Source organism: Neodiprion fabricii, chromosome 2, assembly GCF_021155785.1.
Source record: "Neodiprion fabricii isolate iyNeoFabr1 chromosome 2, iyNeoFabr1.1, whole genome shotgun sequence".
Classification (NCBI taxonomy): Eukaryota; Metazoa; Arthropoda; class Insecta; order Hymenoptera; family Diprionidae; genus Neodiprion; species Neodiprion fabricii.
In genome coordinates, this window is record NC_060240.1 from 13,911,153 (window position 1) to 13,935,168 (window position 24,016).

General features: G+C 40.7%; 1 protein-coding gene across 1 annotated transcript in view; it reads left to right on the top strand.

The window, feature by feature from the left end:
* The window catches only part of LOC124176743 (division abnormally delayed protein), a 67,400-nt gene that overhangs the window by 36,544 nt on the left and 6,840 nt on the right, over nt 1-24,016 (top strand). The window contains exons 3-7 of the mRNA XM_046558380.1: nt 9,286-9,850; nt 10,398-10,599; nt 16,905-17,122; nt 22,150-22,294; nt 22,849-23,002. Of these exons, the coding sequence (XP_046414336.1) occupies nt 9,286-9,850; nt 10,398-10,599; nt 16,905-17,122; nt 22,150-22,294; nt 22,849-23,002 (1,284 nt within the window). The remainder of the gene's footprint in view (nt 1-9,285; nt 9,851-10,397; nt 10,600-16,904; nt 17,123-22,149; nt 22,295-22,848; nt 23,003-24,016) is intronic.

Genomic DNA, 24,016 nt, shown 5'->3' on the forward strand with positions numbered 1-24,016 from the left:
CCACTCATGGGATATATCCTCTTCATACCGTGCCCGAGTTATTGTTTGAGTTGGTGAACGATCCGACGCTGTCCAGTTATACCCGCTCCCATCAATTTCACTGATCTACGAAGGCGTGTAGGTGTCGGTATAACGTGAGCTTGTACCTCGTCTACGTGTTGAAAGTACACAAGTGTTATATCGGGCCTGCAGGAAGCCGCCGGACGTAGTTCTCTTCTTGTTCGATTAAAAAATTCGATTCTACTACTTTAAGAATTTAGAATATAGGCCGTCGCCTAACCTAACCGCTGAATAAGTTATTCCAACGTTTTGATTCTTATCGATCAATTGAATTATAGGATTAACGTGTGTCGGTTTTTGACCGGCTTACGTACGAGTTGTAGTCATCGTTTGATCCAGTTGTGGATACAGTCATTACGTGCAATCGGAAGTTGGGTCGACGAATGGTAGAAGGATGCTTGAATCGCGACGAACACTTGAAGATTATGTCAGTGATATGAATAAATACAGAATCTTAAAAAGGTACTTAATTAAGACTAATTAAATGGTCTATGTACCATGTACCAGAACCAGGCAAAGGATGTCAAATCCAAACGTTTCATGCCTGTTTGGAGAGTCCAGCGGTATTATACCTTCACCTTGCACGAAGTCAACTATTTCTTCAAAGATTTCTTCAATTCCTCACGAAATGTATCACAAAGTTTATATTATTCACCTAGTATTCCCTTAGCATGCTTACCATGTAACTCGCACACTTTCCGCCTTGGTTTCTGTCGCCCACTCCAAGGGCATGGTGATGTAGACCGACGCCAGACGCCAGGACACATCAAGTCTCATACTCGTACCGATATCGAGCAGCGCGGGCGTCGGCGATGACTAATACCTGTGTGGAATATACCTGCGAGAAATTTCGCAAAAGTACGTATTCAGTCTTGTGTGCAATTCAATGTACTTGCACTGCAGAGATAACCTGATTCTGTCTGACTATTTTAACAGCTTTGAGTTGACGACCATTGAAGTTGCACTGTCAAGCTGAAAAATTTATCTTATCTCAATTGTCAGTATATCGAAGCTATTTGAGAACTGGTATAAATTAACCGACATCTCGTTGACCGTTCTTCTTATACTGTCCCAATTTCGGCACTGCAGAGTAGTTAGTCGAAACCGTTATATCATTCGGTTTCAAGACGTCTTACCGATATAACCTTGTAATTGACCGCAACCCTTGTTGATTCAGCGATAAGCGAGTTACTTGAACAAACAGAACTGCAAAATGAATTAGTCGATAGCCATGTGTGTACAGCTAGCTGGAATATCACAGTCAGGTGCAGTTTCAAGTGTAGTCAAACGCTCTTGACATGTAATTGAAAGTAGTCGGGAATTAAATAGATAGGTGATACAATTTGTCCATTCTGTTTAGTCGCACCCTAAATTCTCTGGGTTTGTTACTTACTCGAGTTTTTCAAGGATCAAGCCCGATGTTTTTAACACGATATTGAGAATTTCAAATTATTCGTAAACCCTTGCTCAGAGCTGAAATAAAAATCGTTCCATTTATTCCCTCCATCCGTACTTCCAAACCTCCTTCTTTTAAATTATACTTATGTAGGCATGAACTGTACCGTACAGTGTGGGTACATGTGTGTGGACGTACTTTTTTGCTCAGTTGTTAATTTTCTCTCTCTCTTCCCTCGCTCTCCTTTCAGTCCTCGTCCTCCTTCTCTCCGCGAGAAACTTAATTATAGTTCTTGTATACCCCGAGTCGGTCAATGAAGGCATGCGGCCCTGCCGGGCAGGCAGCATGGTACAGTTCCCACGTGCATTTCAGAGCCTGGGCACAGGACTCCTACTTCGTCGGCCGGGTCCTGGGTTGAAGCTCCTCTCTCCCACACGGTGGCGCTAAAATAAAATGACCAGCGCGGAATGCAGAAGCAAAAGAGGTGGAGTGCGGAGAGAGGGTAGAGAGATCTTCCTCCTCCCGAGGCTCTTAAGAACCGCGGGTATAACGACGACGAAAGGCAGGGGATAAGGCGGGAAAGAGATGGATAGAGAGAGGGGAGGTACCAGGTAAAGGAACGGAGGCAGAGAGCCACGGGTTTCCATCCGACACCTTGGTTGGCCTGCCAGAATGCTGGCCCGTAGTCGCTCGCGCCAAATATACCCGAGCAGCGTCGACGAGGAATGCGAGATGCTGGCTGCCGACTGGTTAATACCCCGGTGAATCCATCCGTGTGAGACGCAAAGCGCTACGTGATTTTAAGTCTCCAAATGGACAAATATTCCGCAGATCGTTGGACTGCGTCGCCGGCCCGGTGTATGATGGAATTCCTCTCAAAAGCACCAATGGTGCAAGAAGTATAATGTCGTTGTGGTAACCAATACCAAAAATTCTTCGTTCGTCTTCGTCTCCTATTCAAATGTTGTAACATTTGCTTTAAATTAGGAAAAAGAACAGTTCGTAATCAATGAATGCAATTGACGCATGGAATGCATTGGGTTTCGAAAACAAATTCGAACAGAAGATAGAGTTGTGGAACGCAACATTTTGTTTTGAACGTAATTTCCAGGCTAGTAATTGATTTAGGTGTACATATTCATGCACGAGGACAGAATAAGACAGTAGCGTGGCTGAATTTATGTTATCCGGTGTTTGTTTATGGAAAGACCTGCCAAGTACGACCAACTCATAATCTTTTGTTTCCTTATATTCCAATTTGCGTTTGAAATCCTCTACTTGTATATCAATTGCACATTGGTCGACCACAAACTGCTCTAAGCAAATGTTACGGTTAACTTGGAAATGGGTTGGATTTCAGTAGTTTTTCTAGATCAATGAGAAATTTTTTTTCGATGGTTACCTACTCTGGTACTTTGAGAAATGGGTAAGAAAATGTTGGTGGTGGTCAACACTTCAATCACGGACAGGGAAAACCGGAAAAGTGTCAGGGGGAAATAATTCGTCAGGGAAAAACAGAGATGACCAAACATCTAATGAATGGCTGGAAAGGAAATTAAAAAATTCTCATTTCATTATTGAAGAAAAACACGTGTGGCAACCGCACGCGACAGAAATAAAACTTCGTCATTACAAACAGTAATGAATTGCGCACCGTGCAACGTACATAATACGTACACAATATACTTATGTGTATACTAGGGTGATCCTTATTGACTGTGTTGACAAATTTTTTCCGGGCCGCCCTCTAAATCGGCTTCAAGTGATTCAAAAAAGAATTCCCGCATTCTTTCTGATTGTTATCTCAACCCTTCCCACTAAGAGAGTGAATTTCCCTGTTTAAAATATACATATTTCGGCTACATTCTTATTATGTGTTTTATGGTAGGAGTAAAAATGTTTTAAAATTCTGTAACCGCGAGATTTTAGTAAGCATTAGTGATAATACTGAAAAAAAAGTCACATCATCGTACCAGATAATCTAGACGAATTGTACACCCACTAAATGAAGAACAAAGTCAGATTTAGACGGTGTGCAGATCTTCGAAATTGCTTAGTATGATAATATGAATTTTTTATCAGATATTAGCATCACTACCGACCAAAATCTCGCAGTTACAGATTTTTTTTATAATTATTACTCTTACAGTAAAATGTATGCTGAGAATGTGGCCGAAAAACCTATTTTTTAAATGGGGAAATCCGCTCTCTTGTTCGGAGGGGTTAGATTTGAGATAAGTATCTGGAAAAATCAGAGAATTGTTTTTTAAATTATTTGGAGATGAAAAATTCGTTCGATTCCTAAATAAGGACCACTCTAATATATACATTTAGATGTGTTTTCGTGTAATTTTTCTTAACATTTTTGAACTTCCTGACGAATTTACATTGAGATGAAACGAAGAATTGGGGTATTTTAATTTGGGATTCGTAGCACTAGTGAAGATAGTAAGACCTTTAATCAGGGAAAATTGGACACCTGGTCAGGGAAAAGTCCGAGAAAATTTTGTGTCAGTGTATCTACCTACTTGGAATGCTTTCGAGGGAATTTCACTACTTCTTTTCGCAGAAAAGTTTCTTTTGTTGTCCAGCCTTTGAGTGATGAATGAGATACTTAGCGCAAAATTCTACTGAACTTCTTGACGTTATACGCTCACCCCTGGTACACGTGCTACGATATCTCTGTTATCAATCCATGCCCTAATTTTAGCAAGATAACAAGATGAAAAATTTCAATTCCGCTTTGCGCCTGATAAAAAAATCACGTTTCGTGAAATTTTCGATTCTGAAGTTCTTTTTAACCAGTTCATCTCGGCTGATTGGGGACAACGAATAGATGATGGAAAATACTTGATTAAAACCATCCAGTCGTAAAATAAAATGATTCGATAGCCGAGATCCTCGTCCTCCGGTGGGACTACAGGGGCAAGCGCTACTCGCTCATACCGGTTTTAATCGATATATACGAAGCGACAGACATTCCTACACCTATAATACCTACACCCACCCACCGACCCGGTGTCCGTTCCTTCATCTCTATGCCACAGGTGGCAGTCGCGGGTGTGTCACTGGTGCGTAATGCTAGAGCGATAAATGGGATTGTCAGTGGGAGACAAAGTAGGCGCTTGTCGCCCGTGGCGCAGCTCAAGCAGTAAACCTGCAGTCGGGTTGATCCTGCGCGCCGACGTCGCGGTCGTTGATACTGGAAAGCTTTCGATTAACGGATAAGAAGCGCTTGCGCGATACTTGGCACACCCGGTATTGGCGAGCGGCGTGTCCGCACGTCTGGAAATACCTGCTGCATCGGGAATCGCAAGAATGAAATCCGAGTGCTTTGGGGCGGGAGAGCTGCGGTTGAACGGATGTGCAGGGAGGAAGCGCGATGAATGATGCACCTTGAAGTAAGCTGCAGCACCAACCAATTCAACTCATTCTTCGACGACCTGTCGGAGAAAGACGTAGGTACTAACCTCTTACAGTTTCTTGCGAAATTCCAGGGGACGGGAAGAAAGAAAAGCCGAAGAAGAGAGAGGAACGAAATCCGACGAGACAATCTTGCGTTATGCGTCCACCACTTTGGAGAAGCAATGTGGCCGCGAGCCACGTGCAACGAGATACTGAAACAGCGGCAGAGTCCTCGTTGTATCGAGAGAAAACAGTGAAACTTAGCAGGATAAGTGACCGACTACGCATGCGTAAAATAGTTGAAGTCTATTGGTCGGCAAGATCGTATTACAGCAATGATTTCGCCTGCAGGGCATGGCAGCCAACTTACTCGAAACGGGGCATGAGAAACTGTCACGCATCCAGTGGCGATTTGAAATTATGTTGCTATGATGACTCGTTATAGGAGTAATTAGTCCAGTAACATTAAAATTCAGCCAAGTCTTCTGGAATATATGCATCAACTGATTCGGGTTTGCTTAACTTATAGTAATTCGTATCACCTACGTAACCTGCGCCAATCGCCTTTGACAGCTTAAGCTTGAGGTGGCCAGCCTGCATTAAAAGACGACGAATATCGCGCATGCGCAGGTGGACGCTCAGTTTGCTAAGTTTCACCATTTCCTTTCGGCTTGCTGTACGGAACGTGTTCAATGCCGTAATGTAAATATAATACACAGAATCATCGTTTAGCGTATCACCAGAAGAATAATGGAAAAAAATAATTCGCTGAACCAGAAAATTGTAGTGTTAACATAGAAACAGTAAAACTTTTAGCTGCCGAAGCGAAAATTTTCACTGCAGTACAGGTTTTTCAAGCAGAGCTACAGTGGGCTTTTCCCAATCTAGAAAACTTGTTAACCAAGTAACTTTCAAAATTCCAGCTATTGATAAAGATTTTCTTGCTGTCTCTATATCAGTAGGTACTAAAATATCTTGGTCCAGCGAATTATATTTTCCGTTTATACCGTCAGTTAGATAGATTCAAAGCCGTCTTCAAGTTTAAAGCTCGAGAGCTCTTCTCGGGAATTTAGGTATATTTTAACCCCTACGAGTATATCGCCATAAACGAACCAACAAACCATTCAACCAGCAGCTTTCCTTCTTTTTTACATTTTATCATATTTCTGTCCGCAGTACATATCAAAAGATGTTTTTTGCGTAATAAATCTCAAGCTCACAGCTTTCAGTGAAGTGCACGCTTCAGTCGAGGCACGATCGCCAGGCTCTCCCCCTACCAAAGAAAAAAAAAATGTTTGAATATTTTTGCAAGGTATAACATCTGTGAATATCTCTGGTTAACCTTACAAAGTAACTTTGTAGGAAATATGAGATTAATCACGTGTATCCGTGCTTACATTTAATCGAATGAAGACATAAACGAAACGTACCGTGAATCGTTGGAGAATAAGGAAGCGAAAGTGGGAGGATCGAAGGAACAATTTGGTCAAGATCGAATGGATGTATTTTTTAACTCCGATCCACCGTATTTGATTCCCGATGTTACTGCGTATTTACGCTAAAATTAAAAAAAAAATCGGAGGCATGAGACACTGAACTAAAAACAACGAAAAATGGTGCTTCAAAAGACCCCGGAAGTATCGCTGTCGTTTCGTTCGATATGTAACATAATATACACCAGTTCAATCGAGGGGGAGCAATGACTTGGCAATTTTAAATCAGAACGCGTGGCGGCGCTGATTCTACCTTGTTAAGACGACTGCGATGTTGAATTTGGTTCCCACGTTGAACGCAACGGTGGAGCCGCAGCCAGTAAAAGGTTGTTTCCGAAAAAAAGCTCCTCCTCTCTTTGTCCGACAAGGAAAGACGTATAAACCGTAGAAACCTCGGGGCTGCCGCGCCTGTTTTCGGAACTACCTTCAATGGGTCTGGAGGAGACGGTTGCTCGTGGGATATCGGTCTAAGAAAATTTAGTTTGGTGTTGGCGTATCGCTAACAATGGTCCATTGACGCCGAAACTTGGAGTGGAGGGGATCTTTGTTCGCTTCAAAACGTACTGGCACACCCATATTTACGGATATGTGTACAGGACTGCCGTCCAAGTTTCACAACTTTATAAACATTCAACATCACGGCTACCATCTAATATTCTCCTTCTTCTTTTTCTCCTTTTTCTTTCTTCCGCTTCTTCCACTTCTCGATCTTCTTCCTCTTCGTCTTCTTATTTCATAACAATAATACATTATTGGTGGCATACGTTACTTCTCAGCATTACTCTCTGAAAGAGAAACACATCGTGACTCACAAAATAGCGCCTTATTTACGACGGAGTTAACTTTAAGGATGAATGAAATCACGGTCTGATGAAAAAGTTGGGAAAACAGAGAAGAAAAAACACTGTTTCAAAATATTCCAGCAATGTTATTTGCGTCGATGATGGTGAAAACGATCTGAGCATCATTTCTACAATGTAGTAGAAATGTATTTAAGCAAATTCTGATTACGCAAGCTGAGATATTAACAATTTGAGAAAAGGTTTGACAATTGGAACGTTCGAAATGATTAAGTTCTTATATTTTTGATCCGATTCTAATTTTTTGGATTCATTTTGCTCGCTGATCAAAGCTTCAGAAATTCATTGCAAAACATTCAAGCAATTTTAAATAACAGTATTGTTAAATCTACGCAATTAGTAGATATTGTTAAATCTACGCAATTAGTAGAATTGTCGATGAACATTTGTTGTTCTTAATTACGCAAGTCTATTTTTATTCACTTTGCAGATAATAAGGGTGAATGTGTTAGTGGTCGACCATTTTGAGAAAACGGTCCAGTGATCGGTCACTGTTGAACCAAGTTGCTGATTGCAACTATTTTATCACAAGGATTAATTACTTGTTCACTCATTAAAAAAGTGTTCACTTCATGGAACTATAAATATAAACCAAGAAAACAACGTATTTAATTTCATGAAAAAATGTGTAGTTACAAAGGTGTACACTGAATTCTAATTGCAAGTGCAAAAGACGAAAAAAAATAACCGACCACTAGTCCATTCTCCTTATCTGTAAAAGAATTTTACCCGGAAACATTTCAGGTAGTAGCGATGTTGTTTCATTAATGTATACCGTCATTGGCTCAAATAATATTTCCGGAAATTTTTTAGACCGTTCATTCTCGTTTTTCAACTTTTGATCCAGACTGTACGTCCCATACATCCTTAAACTTTGGTATGCGCTTACTTCGCATTGCCATTAACGCTAACGCAAATATTACTGCAGAGTTCGGAAACTCTCGTAAACGCATATCGTTTCATGTACGAAATATATTATCGTCAGCTTGATAACCCGAGGCAATTAGCAATATGACCGTACCTACTTATTTGTACTATATAATCGTAATACGCAAATAGAACTAATTACTGTGCCTTGTCGATAGATTAATAAAAGCAAATAGAAAACAGCGGTGCAGCAAAAATATGACATTTACGATCAGCTTATCTCGAGTAAAAAGAAAATATACCTGTCTTTTAAATAACAATTTTTTAACTTTCAGCAGAATGTGTCGAGCGCTGCGCACTTGGTGCTTTGATTACCGAACTATTTTTGGAATACCGATAAGTTGAAAGTAATAAAAATGGTAAAGTTTAACCAAATTTTTGCCGTCTGGTGGCTTCGCAATTAGTTGCTCGTTCGGACACGAAATTTGAATAAGAGTTATTTTGAACAACGTCCCGAAATAAAACGAATTTTAATACATAAGAAATGAAATGAACAAAATATTGCGCTCCGTTCAACTATTTTCACTATTTTATATTAAAAAACAATGCTCAAATAAGAATACGATATAAGTAGTAAACACACCTATGATTACGATAAATTTTGAGGTTATGCAGCTAGAAAAAACATAGAAATCTTTATATCACGGCATTCAATCCGTGGATTTGTATTTATGTATTCAAGATTCTGCACTTACATTTTGTTGAGACACTTTTATAAACAAAAATTGATTGGATATTTAACTTTCTACGCGTGACATTACAAACTTAGCACCAGCCCCGGTTAACGGTGGGTAAATTTCCTCATTACTTGAAACTGACAACACTAGTTTTTAACGCGTGAGTAAAAAGTCTGTAGTACCTATCAAGTTTTATAAATAAAACAAGCTGAAGCGAGTGTATGAAAGAACCAAATTCGCCAGGATTATTATTGGTGATCAGAATACCCTGTTCCCTAAAATCAATTGGAAGAACTTATCACGGGAACGCGTTTGAAATTCGCATGTATCGAGCAATGCGCACTTTTCTTTTTGGACCGGAAATTTTTATCTCCTCGTATAACTTGATTATCATATTATTTTTGCACCGATTGATAGGACAAACGAAGAGGATACTGATGAAAAATATCTGTTGCATTTGATTGCAGACACCGTAACAGTGCTGGTCAGGCATTCCGAGAACAGAACTTTGACCCTCTTCAATCAAGTTTATCGCACAATGGCTGTGGAAACGTATCCGTCTGTGAAGAGCCTGTATCGGGATATAGTGAACTACGTCGCACCCGAGAACACACCGGACTCCCTCCAGCAGCCTCGGACACGTGATATGCTGTACCTCAGCTTCCTCAACTTCTTCGACGAATTGTTCCCCACTGCTTTCCATCGGGCAGTGGATCCCCTGAAGCAGGATTTCTCCAAGGATTTCAAGTCCTGCCTCAGAGAAGCCGTCGACAGCATCAAACCGTTCGGCGACATCCCCAAACAGATATCACAGTCCGTCGTAAAGAGCCTTGAGGCTACCAGGGTACTTATCCAAGCCCTAACTCTCGGGAAAAATGTCTTGGACAAAACCGACGGAGCCCTCTTCTCCTCACAGACAGCTCAGCAAACCGCCTGTTTCGAAGCTCTCCAGCGAATGACCTACTGTTCAAAATGTCACGGTATCGCCAGCGACATCAGGCCCTGCTCTGCGCTTTGCATAAACGTAATCAGGTGAGAAAAGTTCAACCGTTATCCGCCCGGCAGGTTGTCTACCGAAATTTCAGGTTTCTTGAAAATACGGGAGATATATGGGGAATTTTGTATAATACTGAAAAACGGTCGATTGGCTAGTTGCTATTAATACATACGGAATTTGTTGAAAATATTCAAAAATTATAATTCTCGGAGAATTTATCACCATTACCTGTATACGCTTTGTCAAACGATAATGGTGTTATTTACTAGACAAAAATGTAAAGTAAAAAGTAGAAGAAACGCGAGTAATTCGATATATAACCACTTATTGGATGATGATCATATTTTTAAAAAAATTTCAATAACGTTATTGCCAATAACAATGTTTCCTTTTTATTTATTCCGACAAAGAAGTGTGTGTACATAAAGCTCGGTCTGCATTCTTTTGGGTAAAATAAAGCCTGATCGATTTGAATAATTGGTTGCCGAGATACAAATTCCCATAATTCACCCTCGTCTGTATCTCCTAAACTCGTAATATCTCGAAAAACTTTTCTGAAATGATATCCCTTCCTCTTTTCAGGGGTTGTCTGATCGAGCCAGCGTCGCAATTCGACATGGCTTGGTCGGGATACGTCGAGTCTGTCGAACGACTCGTAATCGCCATCGACGGGCGTAACAATCCTTTGGGTCTGAATGTGGAAAGCGCCATCAGGCAACTGGACACGCGTATTTCGGATGCTATCATGCATGCCATGGAGAATGGTCCAGAGTTGAAGGAGAAGGTAAGAAGCACATCTCGCCTCTTGATGACGATACTCGTGCGCTTGGTGAACTCTTTTTCTCGCATTGCTAACATTTGAATGAATATTGACTGCGTTTGCGGTATTTAAAATGAAGGTAATAGTCTTTCTTCATGGGTTGTCAAAGCATGCCGAGTATTCACCATTCCTCGAAAGTCCATTCACTCGAGAAAGTCATAAATTTAATAGTTGGAAATCAGCTTATAAAATAAAGAGCCTTATCATGACTGAAATATTCTTTGAAATAATGGGGGATCAATTGAGACAGTTGAAGTAATTTGAAATCGTGGCGATCAATTGAAATCACATGATAGCGTCAAAGATACCGTGTGGAAGACATTAGACATCGTGATAATCGTCGTGAGTCTCGCGGTAAACACCAAATGGTTTCAATGACATCAATATTATTCCATCGATTTCCATGTCATCGTGTGCTTGTTGATTTCCACTTTACCAAGTCATTTCCATTAATTTTCAACAATTCATTCTGACTTTCGGTGATTCTGCCCGATTCGGGAATCACTGAAATTCGCTTAGAAGACTAGAGCGTCATTCGGAAGTAGGAGTAACGTTGTGAAGTGAACGTTATTACCTTGAAATCGTTTATTTTATTTCCAAGTAAATGGCCCTCCCGCCATTCTTACGACTCGTGTCACATTTACCGACAGCTGATGAGAACCAAAGGAACGATCGATATCCTTGCAATTAATGTTGAAATTTTAGCTAGTATACGAGTGGCGTTGGATAAAGCTTGCGTTACATTTAACCTCTGTAAAATGATCGATATATTTTCATTCCAATTATCCGTAGCGTCCGTGTTACGAAACATTATCAATCTGAAATCAAGTGCGCCGTTCACCGGTGCAGTTATCCTCGATCGTCAGTACCGTCAATAAACCAAATATTATAATTCTTCGTTCGAAGGGCGCGAAAGTTGGCGCCGGGACCGGTATCTAATTAAATTTTTCACAGTGGTCGCCAGCGTGTGACTAACACGGTGGCGAATTCATCTCCTCCGAACGAGCGAAAGAAACAAAATTAAAGTGACCAAAACGGGACAAAGGGCCCTTAAAGCGGGCGGTTCGAGAGGTTCGAACGCGGATGACTGTGCCCTGCATGATTAAATGCCACATTGCCAAGGAAACCACCGAGCCGACCTGCGCGAACCTGCGCCAACCTGCGCCAACCTGATTTCGCAGGCGCCTACCTGCACCCTGCGCCCTGAGACTGGCAGGGGGTCTCCCATTGGCTTGATCTATGACGGTACTAATAATTCTTCACAGCTGGGAGGAAAGGCATCGTTTTGCCGCGTCTGAAAGGTCGCATTCCAGATTGGTGTGTCGGCGATACAGCTCCTTGTATATATACATGTATACAAAGGAATCCTTAAAATATTTGCTCGCTGAGTGTACGACATGAACGATCATTCGGGGGTATTCAACTCGTGACAGCCTTCGAGGAACGTATAATAGACTCTCTTGGGTTTTATACTAATGTGTAATCCTCGGAGTATTCGAATTTACAAATTGTGAGGTGTTGTAAGCTTTTGTCCCCTCATCCATAGAACCTTAAATATGAGTCAGTACTATTCTGCAATTTTTATCAAATTTTGCAGACACGTAGTCGGAACTCTTCACGGTGACGTTTTTATTTTTTCATACTACCGATACTGTATGGGAGATATTCTCGGTGTCAAACATCTATTTCGGCCTGACAACTTCTATTTTGGCAGAAAGTAGAATATCTGAAACTTGGATTGATTCCGTTCAAATTCAAGGTCACCGATGTCGTCTGCTGTCACCTATTCAACTCGCGTAGCAGACAGGTGGCAGCAGACGACACCGGGGACCTTGAATGCGAATGGAATCGATCCAAGGGTGAGTACTTGGATAAGAGATAGGGATGAATCCGTCAAACCGTCTGAATTAAAAGTTGGGAAAAGAGGCAACACCTTTGACAAAAACTTCAGCAATGATATGTAGTGTCAATGATGGTGAACGCGAATGAAACAACATTCTTACTTCACAATAAGTACTAATAAATCTGAGGGAATTTGAATAACACGAGCTTAGATATTAACAATTTAGGAAACGTATTTATAACTATAACGTTCAAACCAGATTCCTACAAATTGTCTAAAAAATATTCTAAAAATGTTATTTAGTGGTACACTTATAATAAGCTAATTTAATTTCCGAATAACATCTGTTGTATAACCGTACTTATACAAATCTACTTTTATCCACTCTTAAGATAATTATTTGTAAAAACCTTTTCTCAAATTGTTAACGTCTTGGTTTGCGTTATTCAAATATTCTCAGATACAATTCTGTCACATAGTAGCGACATTGGGTCTATTATATTCACTATCATTGCTGCAAATAACATTAGGTACCAAAGATTTTTGAAACGGATCACGACTCTTTTTCAAACTCCTCATTCAGACGTTCCCGGCCGATTCATCTTTAAATCTCAGATTGTAGTAAAAACAGTAGTTCACATGCAGCCGTTGCCACAGCCGCGAAATGTGTGTAAAGTCATAAGTAATGACCTCTCTGTATATCTTTGCATCTAATGATCCTAGTTGCAAATATTTGCCGCATACTTGTATGTACGCACACCCGAGTCTGTAAAACGACGAGACGTCAATGACTGTAGGATAACGTTTCGCAACTCACCTGGAAAAAGATATCGCAGTACACAGTTGCTTTTCGTGTCATAAACTAGACGCTGTTTAACTATAATATAAAATTTAGTCTCCCATCACTCGGCCTTTGAATTGAATCATTATTTCTTCTTCTTCACCATCCTGAAGATTTTTATACATCTGTATCGTTATACACATGGATGGGAATTGCGTGCTACAGTTTAGAATCAGTCAAATGTCATTGATTTTTGAAGTTCGATTCAGTGATCGGTTTATCTTGTTGGTATGTCCTTAAATATGTTGGATCAAAATCTTGTTTCTCTTCTTCCTAACGAGGGTTGGCTCATTGAAGTTGCAGTGGAGAGAAGCTTGCGGGTTGACTAACCTGGACATTGTTACAATATCTCACAATACAGTCTGATTATAGAGTTATCAAGCGGGTCAAAGTTTAACAACGCACAGATAGAATCGTGAAGGTCTTTAGAGTTCCTTCGCACGTTTTGACCCGACTTGTACATAAATATATTGAAGAAGCAGCAAGGAATTAGCAGCTTGTGTATATATGTACACAAAGATAAATATCTCGCGAAACACGCATTCAAATGAGAATTCAAAAAAATATGCATGTCGTGAATTTTCATTCTCAATTAAGTTAACATCTGATTAATAAGATGCAAAATAATCGTCATAGTGCCGGTCGGCAAACTGTGAAATTATTTTGCACCATATTTTTGAGTCCGAAAAACTTTCTACGTTTTCTTCTTTTTTGAGGATTGATATTTTTCGAATTTGGTTGTTGCTGGCGGATTCGGTGCTGTCGAATTAGAAGAAGGTGGTGGTCGGAATTCGGGGCGTTGGGTGTATAATGTACAACACTGCGCAGCTCTACAGGGCACAATGAACCTGTTATTCCTGAACGCGATGCCTGGGTGCGTGCATTTCGCCTGGTAGGGCAAGATCGGCAAAGGACCGGGCGTGAGTCAACCCGCAAAGGAAGACAGAGTTCCAATCGGCCTCGTTAATGCGAGAAAGACGAGATGCTGCACGCGACTCCGAACGTCTCTTGTTGCCATGTGACCCGCCTCATGCTCTTCGCTGCAGATTCAGTCGCGCTTTCTACGACAAAGAAACTATCCATCGTCCATAAATATTCAACATTTACACGAATAATGTAATTTCTGCCAAGCGGACTCTTAATGTCGAAACATTTCAAGAGCCTGGCCCCAATATATTGTAAGTGATGTAATAATCTGCATCGTATGTTCGTATAATACCAAATATGTTGGAACAAGATGCAAGTGATGTTCAAGCGGTACCTGAACACTTTTAGCCACTCTTAGATCAGCGAATTTAGCTTGTGATAACGCTGTGACAGATTGCCGTGTGAAGACTTGAACACTTTGTTGTGACCTAGCAATGAACAGCTATAACGTTCGCCATCCAACTTGTCGACGTCGTTACGAATCACATCTTATATCACATTCACGACCGAACGAGTCCATGCTTAGTAGCACGTAGTGAAAAGTTATAAATATCCACTTACCTCGCCACTTACGTGTGAGAAATGTATCCTGGGAACAAAGAGAGGATTACTGTGGCTTGACCAGTATATTTATAAACAATATTATCTTTGATTGCAAAATACGCTCGAGAGCAATTTGACCAATGTATACTTTCTATGTGGTATTCGGGATGATTGTTGACGTTCGTCGATTAATTCGAGGGTCCAAAAACGCGCACCTACACTAAATTGGATTTTTTTTGCTGGGCACGAGAGGCTTACCGCATTCGCTATTATTTGCTTTGGACGTGAACCGGGTGAATTCCAGACTCGAGACTGCTTCTGGAGTATAAAATATCCTAGGTCGATGAAATTGTCGTTCGGAGGCTGCAAGCGGCTCAGCAAAGCGGAGCTTGTGCGGAGTCGGACGACAGTCGAGAGGAAAGATAAATTTACATAATGGCTGAATAACGGGAATTTATGGAGGAGCTTTGCCCGAACTATGGGATATACCTCGGGCATAGCCAGGAGACGCGGTGGGTTACGGCACCACCTTGCCACGCAGGGGGTTGCATGGAGTGAGTGACTCGTGGATGTGGATTCCGAGATGATAACATCGCCTTACGCGTGATACCGTGAAACGTGAAATTCACCTCTATGCATATTTTCTGATGCACGACTGCCCCGACAAACCCATTCTGATACCTCCTCCGTGGGCTTATGGAGATGCTAACGATGCATAATTACTAACACACCTGTTAGATGCATAGGTTATATCTCGGGAAGATTTTCGTGTAATGTTTGGTTATAAAATAATATATTTTCATTAATTTTTATTTTAGTAAAAAGTCTCGAATAATTTTTTGTTTTTACATTGAATATTTTCCAAGGTACCCTTTCGCACGCCTTGAAATACCTCGCGTTAAAACAGGATGTACGACGGACTATTATTTGTTTATTCAGTGATTCGTTACGACGTCTGTCTATAACTTGTTTTAACGTGATATGATGATGAAAATAAATTTCCTTAGAATTACCATATGAATATTATATATATATATACGTTCAGCAATCGGGGATTATATGGGAATTTCAAAGTTACCTTGAAAATACGAGAATTATACCGAAATTTCGCACAGAAACCAGGAATTCGCGCTGAAATTGCCGTTTATACATTCTCCCGCTGAAATCCAAATTTTTAAAAATAAACAGTCACAATGTCGAATTTTGAAGACCGTGAAAATCGATTCCGTAGAATTTTTTAAATACATAGAAATTCGAAACACAGAAAAGTCAAAACGTTGAAATGGTAGAGTATACAGAACTATAATATAAAATTGTCACAACGAATAAGAATACAACAGCATTGTGACGGCTCTATATTCTTTTTGATTTTCTATACTTTACCCTTCGTTTTGACTTTTCTGTACTTCATCTTTCTACATTTTAAAATTCTATGAAATACACTTTCGCGTGTTTGAAAATTCAATATTGTGACTCTTATATTTTCTAATTTTTCTACATTTTTGACTCCATCCAAATTCATCAGTTTTACACATCGTCGAATATGACGGTGTTCAATGTCTATTATATCATGATAACGTACGAATATACGGGAGTTTTGAAAAAAATAACCGGGAATATACGGGAATTTTGAATTCTGAAATCACTGGACACACTGTTAAAATTATTCATGAATATCTGGGTTAAATTATTTCTGGAATCTATGTACCGAGTTACTGTCTACTGGATCAACAGCAGTTCTCTTTTTCCCGTCTTGCGTAATGATCTGTATAAAAAGTTGTTCATCTGGGTAATCTTGATCGGACAGTGAAAGAAATTCGTGCCCGGATACGTTTTCAGTTTATGAAGCAGTAGCAAGTAAAAACTTTTTTTTTAATTGTGTTATTGAAATAACTCATAAAGTACTGGACCGATCAAATCCAAAATATAATCGGTTCTGAGGTAAGAAACGCCCCGTCAATTTAGACTGAAATCATCCAAATTCGTTCCTTCGTTCTTGAGATGTCGTTGAACACAAAATTAATCACACGCACACCCAGAGAGATGAAATTTTCACTTCACCGGGAACTGTTAATTATTTTCTCAATAAAATTATATTCCTTTTATTTGCTCTAGGTACGCGCTGCATGCGATCGCACAAAACTGGTTGATTTCGTCCCGTCGAACACGACGACGATGGATCCCGTTGCATCTTACAAAGTACCTGCAGGACTCCGTCTGGGTAACTTTTTGGCCAGCGTAGGAAGATCCCGTAGCTTTTACGGTACCTTGGCCGACACCATCTGCGAGGATTATCCGGACAAACATTGCTGGAACGGAGACCGTGTCGGAGAGTAAGTTTCTCCAAACACGAACTGAACATTTTTTAATGTAGTGAAATACTCGACCTACCTGCATGTCAGCATTCGATTACAAGCATCGTGAAAATAGGTATATAACCTTTCGAGGAGACGAATGGCGCCATTCATTTGACACATATTTTCGAATATAAAACGAAACGTGTATTTACGATGTAACCACGCCAATTTTCACTGAAAATATATCTAACTGAAATACGTACAGTAATCGATGGAACTATACGTTGCTTTGAATCTCGGTACAGTGTATATTTTCATATCTCAAAATTATATGTTAGAAGAAAACCAGAACTTCCACCATCGTATACGTTTCAAGTATCATGTACAAAAACGCCATAATTGTTCCTCGACTCTGCACAATCCTTAGTCCTGCACCATTCGCAGTGTTCAGGTATACTCTCCGACTTTACAACACGTTGCAAGTGACTGCGGTTTGAAATTGACCCATCGTCAGTAGTTTGAAATCATTCAACCCGAACGTGGCCATGCTTGAGGTATCAAGGAGCGCGGGACAAAGAAAAGTGAAGCAAGTATACGGGCTCAAAAAATTGGTCATCTTTTTGCGAGATGAAGAATGGGAAAAATCCAGATTCAACATCTGTCGCTAGTCGAGAGTAAATATTTGATGTCTTATCGCTGCAACTTCGCGCCTGCATATCGGGTGTCATAACTCTGATCTATCTTGCCTCGCGATGTCACCGCGTTCCTTATTACAAACCCTTTTTCATATTATCTTATTTTCTCTTTCATACACACACCCATTTATACGCATGCCTTGTGCACTTGAGGTATGTTTGTACCCATGCACAGCGTCCCTCGCATGTATGTAAAGTACACCTATAATACGACGACGTGAAGAAATCCGTAATCAGAGCTTTTATCTGAGAGATAACGATGCGTACTTATGCTGGGCTAACAATAAGAAACGTGGGCGTTGGCGTTATTAATACGCAACAATACCCGAGGCGTCGAGAGCGAGGGACAGATTGCGATACGAATAATGAAATAAAAATAATGCACACTCAATGACTGTAATCATTAAACCGTTATGCATGCAGCATGCGGAATACGCGACTTTCCATGGCAATCGCGTAGTGATGTCATCCCTTCGTTCGCGTTCAGAACAACGCTCTCCGGGTGACGCTAAAGGCACATATCTCACTTCTTGTGATAACCGATGAACCTGCAGAATTAGTTTTATATATTTTGCCTATCGATCTTCCGATCACAAGAAGGATCCTTCGAAATAGTCTGATAAAACTGGGTCAAACCTGAGCCAAGATTTTTTAACATTTTCCTCGAAGTGTCAAGGTCTGCTTTGCTTTCGGGAAAGAGACCACTCACTTGGGCATGGAATGATGGACCTCATTTCAATCAACTCAATTTGGCAGCAATGATTTCCAGTGACTTCTACTGATTTCTACCTTATCATCTGATTGCCAGTAATATCCAAGCCTTCTAGGCGTTTTTCAGTAATTCCAATCATTGGAAATAAATGATAATATCTTCGTCAAGCGAAAGTGAACGAAAGCACATCACATGAGATAGAAATCAATGGAATCTTAACGTCTTATCGAAACATTGTTCGAGGTATTTGGATACATGCATCACGGTTTCTTCAACTCTATCACGTGATTTCATTTGATCAAATGATTGGTAGTGATTTCCAAAGATATCAGCTATCTCGATTTATTCCTTGTTATTTCAAATAATACTCCAAACACTCAAGTCCGTTTGATATGCAATTTGACTTCTAGCTGTTAAATTTATGACTTCCTTGGGTGAATAGCCCCTCACTTTCGACTCTTCTACATTACGTATGCTACGATGGTAGCTGTCAGTTGGACAGAGACATGCAGACTCCCCGAATTACCGAGCGACACTCACAATCAGCAGTGAATTAAGTCGCGTCGACATCTACTTCGGCATTTGGCATCCAGAAACGTTGCCTTCGTCAGTGCAGGTAGATTAAGTCCAAAGTTCTCGGGAATTTGTAGATCGATGCATTTATTCCAATGATGCAAGGTGCCGGGAAACACCACCAGACATACCCCGCTTTCGCAACTGAGGGTGACCTCGCCCCCGAGCACAGAGTATCGCGGAACCACTTTTCTTCTCACGTGCAAGCGAATCCTTTTGTATGAGTGTAGTTTATCGTCGGTGGTGCGGGCGGCGACGTCCCGGCGCCAGGCACCCCTGCATGACCAGACTTGGCGGCGCTTTGCTTCGCGTTACGTTGCATTGCGTCTTCATTTTCTCAACCACCCCCCGACTCGGTATCGACTTCGTTGCTCTGAGCCCTGTAGCGAGAACGGGATTAAATGTTGACTTGAACAAAAACGAAGAAAAAGTTTAGTAATTTTTTAATTATAGACCGAAATTTAAACTCTAGAAACTAGATTGTAAAAATTTTTTGGTTCCTTTTGATTCGGTCCGTTTAGTTCTGTTTTCTCGTGCGTATAGATTCAATTAAAAGCCGCCACATTACCCCAGTCTCATGAAGTAGGAACAGTCGACATCACTATACGTTCCACACAAAAATACATTCAATCTGTTAAAATTTTCTTATATTTCGATACGACTAGGGATGATTTTACATTGTTTTACAATCTTTGTCCCATTCCTAACGATCTGCTAGAGAAATGATTTAAAAGAGTGACATTCGGGCAAACTTCTCATTCAACAAACATTGGAGTTGTCCAACCCCACCCGTGTCAGACATTGTCCCAATGCATTACCTGCTTGGAATAATAATATAACAAATAATCAATCCTCGGCACGCGACGCGACGCGACACGCAAACGGTACACCGATTATTCTGCAGTTTATGAGATTTCGGTGAGTTGAATGAGCACCAACTAGGTATTATATAATCTAAGCGTGCTTTTCCATTTTATCAAAAATTAATTTGAACCTTATCAGGCACGGTTGGCAGTACGCCAAGTATATCGAGATATCTAATTAGATCGATTACAATCATAGCGATGAAAATCCTTATCGAACAATAAGCATCCGGCTGTTGCTTGGCGGATCCTGGGAAGTCATTAGCCTCGGCCAAGGAAGCCTTGAGACTTGTGCCTCGCGCAACTTGAGTCATGCAGCGGTCAACGTGTGAGCTCTGGAGTATATAATAGACGCAGGCAGACGGTGAATTGCTAATCAACGCTTCGTTTAAGGCTTCCTCCAAATTAAATAATCTCTCTCGCTCTGGGCAACCAGACCTGGAACCTCTGCTGGAGCCGCTGCGCTGTGGCGGTAAGGAGAGACGAGGCGAGGGAAAAAGCCGTGGGGCTCTGTGGTTATTAATCAACAACAATGGATTCCTTCTAAGCGCCCTGCAACGATTATATCCAACGCGCTTCGCGTGAAATTTTTACCAAATCATCTATAATGACCAACAAAGACCATCTGCGAGGGGTCCAGCTCCGATTTTGATCAAAGTTCGCAGGAATGTTTGGTGCAGGCCGGGAATATCCGATACGAATTTTTTCAAATCTACCCAATTTCAGTCTCAGGCGGTGAATCAACCTTTTAATGCCTTTTGCTGACACATATAATAGCGTTTTGACAACCGCTCAATCTATCTTTATGAAATTCACTCTTCCGAAATATGTGGTCGCCATTTTAATTTCCAACATAGTGGACGTCGACACGTATCAAAAACCTGTAAATTCACTGTCAAAGTACCTACTGAAGCTTGCGCGGGAAGAGGCGAGAAAAATCGGGGTGTTTTATTTCAGCAAAATTGTTTACCCTCTCTGAATAATTCGAGAATCAAAGTAAGCGCCAAACTCTGAAACCTCAAGTTTTGAAACGGCGGATAGCAGGTAAAACCCTTTGCTTAATTTATTACCGTCGGAGCCCAGACAGCGGCCGTGGGCGGCTGGCGTCCAATCTCCTCCCACCCAAGTGTCTCATCGCGGGTACCTTTGTCTACGAAATTGAACCTCCTTTTTCGATTCGAATCCTTTCGCCCCGCAAAGCGCCACCCTACACCCCGCACGACAGCCGAGGCAATAAAGGAATCTTGAATTATTCGAACGCGACGTCTTCACCAATACGCTTAGGTCCTCCCGGCGTTCGAGACTTTCCTGACGAAAATTACCGATAACCGAGAGGAAACGGTGAAACTTGACAGGCTTAGTCACCGACTGCGCATGAGCAAAATAATTGCGCTCTATTGGTCGGCGAGATCGTGCCACTGCAATGTTTTAGTCTGTAAGGTCAGCAAATTGTGAAGCAGGAGTGCCGAAACGGACTCCTGCCGGACTCGAAACGAACTATGAGATGTCGGATGCTCCCGTGTTGAATCACGAACTGAAATTTTGGTTCTATAGTAACTCGTAGCGGTAATCGGTCAGTGAGCTCTAAAATTTTGCCAGTCCTTCCCAAATTACTACATCCATTATTTGGGATCTGCTTAATCTAAAAAAAATTCGCCTCACGTACCTAACCTGCCTCAGCCGCGTTTCACAGTTTGAACTTGAAGTGGCCAACCTGCAAGAAAATCCGACAAATTTCACGCGTGCGCACTCGATTTAACAGGTTTCACCTCGTAATCTCGATAGGTTTTCATCCATTTGGATTCTGAGTAAGAGCTATATAAAACGAGATAACCAACCGAAGATTTATCAATATTCCATTCTAGTTCTATTGGTATTACAATGTGTAAGATTGAATTGGCGAAAAAATTCGTCTTATCGTCTTCGAATGGCCTAGTTTAATTATTTGATATTTGCAAGAGGGCTCGATGCTGTCGAAACCTCAACCGTTATCAATTCTGATAAAAACTCGACTACGGATAACGAAACACCAAAACAACGCAATATTTTGAAGTGAAATAAGAGAATTGAACGAAACTTTGTGAATTGCGATCTTGCATCGTCTGTATTGAATAAATTACGTTATAGTGCTGTGTTTTTGGTGTTGTTCTTTGATTTTTTGTTTTCACGGCTAGCGAAGAACACTTGAAGTTAATGCATATCTCTCGATTTCTGTTCCAGCTATATGAAGACGATTGTCGACTCCAGTTTGACGGCGCAGAAATACAATCCTGAACTTCCTCTATTGGCAGGAAGTTCGCCGCAATCTCTCTACGACAATGCGAATACGAGTGAGCTAATCGATCAGTTGCGACATGTTAATCAGGTGCGTAAAGTTACGTCTTCTGTTTTATACACGCGAAGCCATTTCACCAAACTATTTTGAACTGCCCTGATCCAAGGGACTTTATCGCATTAGAAATGAACTTGATACTAGAATTATATTTCCAGTTCAAAAATCTCTGCGCGTTTAAGTTCCAGTAGAATTATCAGCATCTATTTGGTGTAATTGCACCCATTACGAGAGTTCTTAGGTAATTTGAAATTCTCCATACCATGCTAAAAACATTGGGTTCAACTCTTGATACGTTCTGTAAATAAATAATAGCAGATTCAATGTTCTCAAATCAGAATTTATTTTCGATATGACATCAATTTCGGTAATGTATAAGGGTGAGATTATACTCGCTGTATAGACAAGCTGTTGAATGGACATGATACAATTAACCTGTATCGGCGCTATCATAATTGCTTATAATTAATCAGTAAGTGGCGGTAGAATGTTTGAAAAATTTCAAGCCAGGTATCGTAGACATTTTCTTTCGAGGTTTTCTTTCCACCGTATGCTCGTATAACCTGGTGGTTATTTCAAAATTCCAGATAGTTCAATCGCAATTGGCGTCGACACCGGATACCGGTGCGCTTCTCAGTGACGGAACCTTCGATGGATCTGGAAGTGGAGCTGGACCGGATAGCGATACCGAGAGCGACGGGTACGAAGCTTCCGGATCGGGCGAGGGATCCAACACGAACTGTAAGTCTTCTTCTTGCTTTGTCGAGACGCTTTATTATTATCATTTCAACAACTAGATGCGACAAACTGCAGTATGACGATAAGTTACCATCAGAAATAGTACCTAGTAACCACCTTCTGCGTCAGTGATCGTAAGAATCACACTAAACTTGATATCGGGCACCTGCTTGGCTTTGAGTTTTGCATCGTATTGTGTTACTTTGAATGCCAAATCACTGTGCTAAATGAATTTGTTCCAAGTTGGATTTTATTTTAAGGATGAATGAAACCTCAAGGCTGTACAAAAAATTGGGAAAGGAGAAAAAACTCTTTAACAAAACAACGGCAATGCGATTTGGGTTGATAATTATGAACACGAGTAAAACAACATTCCTATACGTTAGGATCGGATAAAAAATACCAATGTTTAATCATTTTGAAACTTTTAATTGCAAAGCGTTTGTTTTACATAGTAGTGAAGTTGTTCCATTCGTTTTCAGAATAACTGACGCAAATGACATTGCCGAAGACTTTTTCAACGATTCGTCTACTCTTTTCCCAGCTTTTGATTCAGAACGTCGGTTCTCTGGATTTTATATTTAACAAAAAAGCAAGAAACGTTTAAAAGAAATCGAATGAGGTCTAACTAAGCCGAGGAACATTCACACCTGCTGCTAATCCATAAAGCTTTGCATACAACTGTGTAGGTGAAAAGCTGAAAAACAAATCCTGCAGGAGGGTGACCTGTATTGAAAAGTTGGAGCAAAATTCACCACAGATATACCGGCATGGACACTAGTTTTTCTTTGTTTTTGATTCCTTAATTATTGAGACACTTTATTACCGACTTAGTCTTATCATTTCCTTTTGCAACCACGGGCTTGGATACGTATCCTCCTCTAGCGGAACACGGAAGGAACCATCCAGCAAAGTCGATTGATCAAGCCACGAGCTATAATAACTCTATACTTACGAATTACCGCTCTATAAATTTTAATCCGTTGAACCGTCCACCTCCCAGGCATTGATCAATGC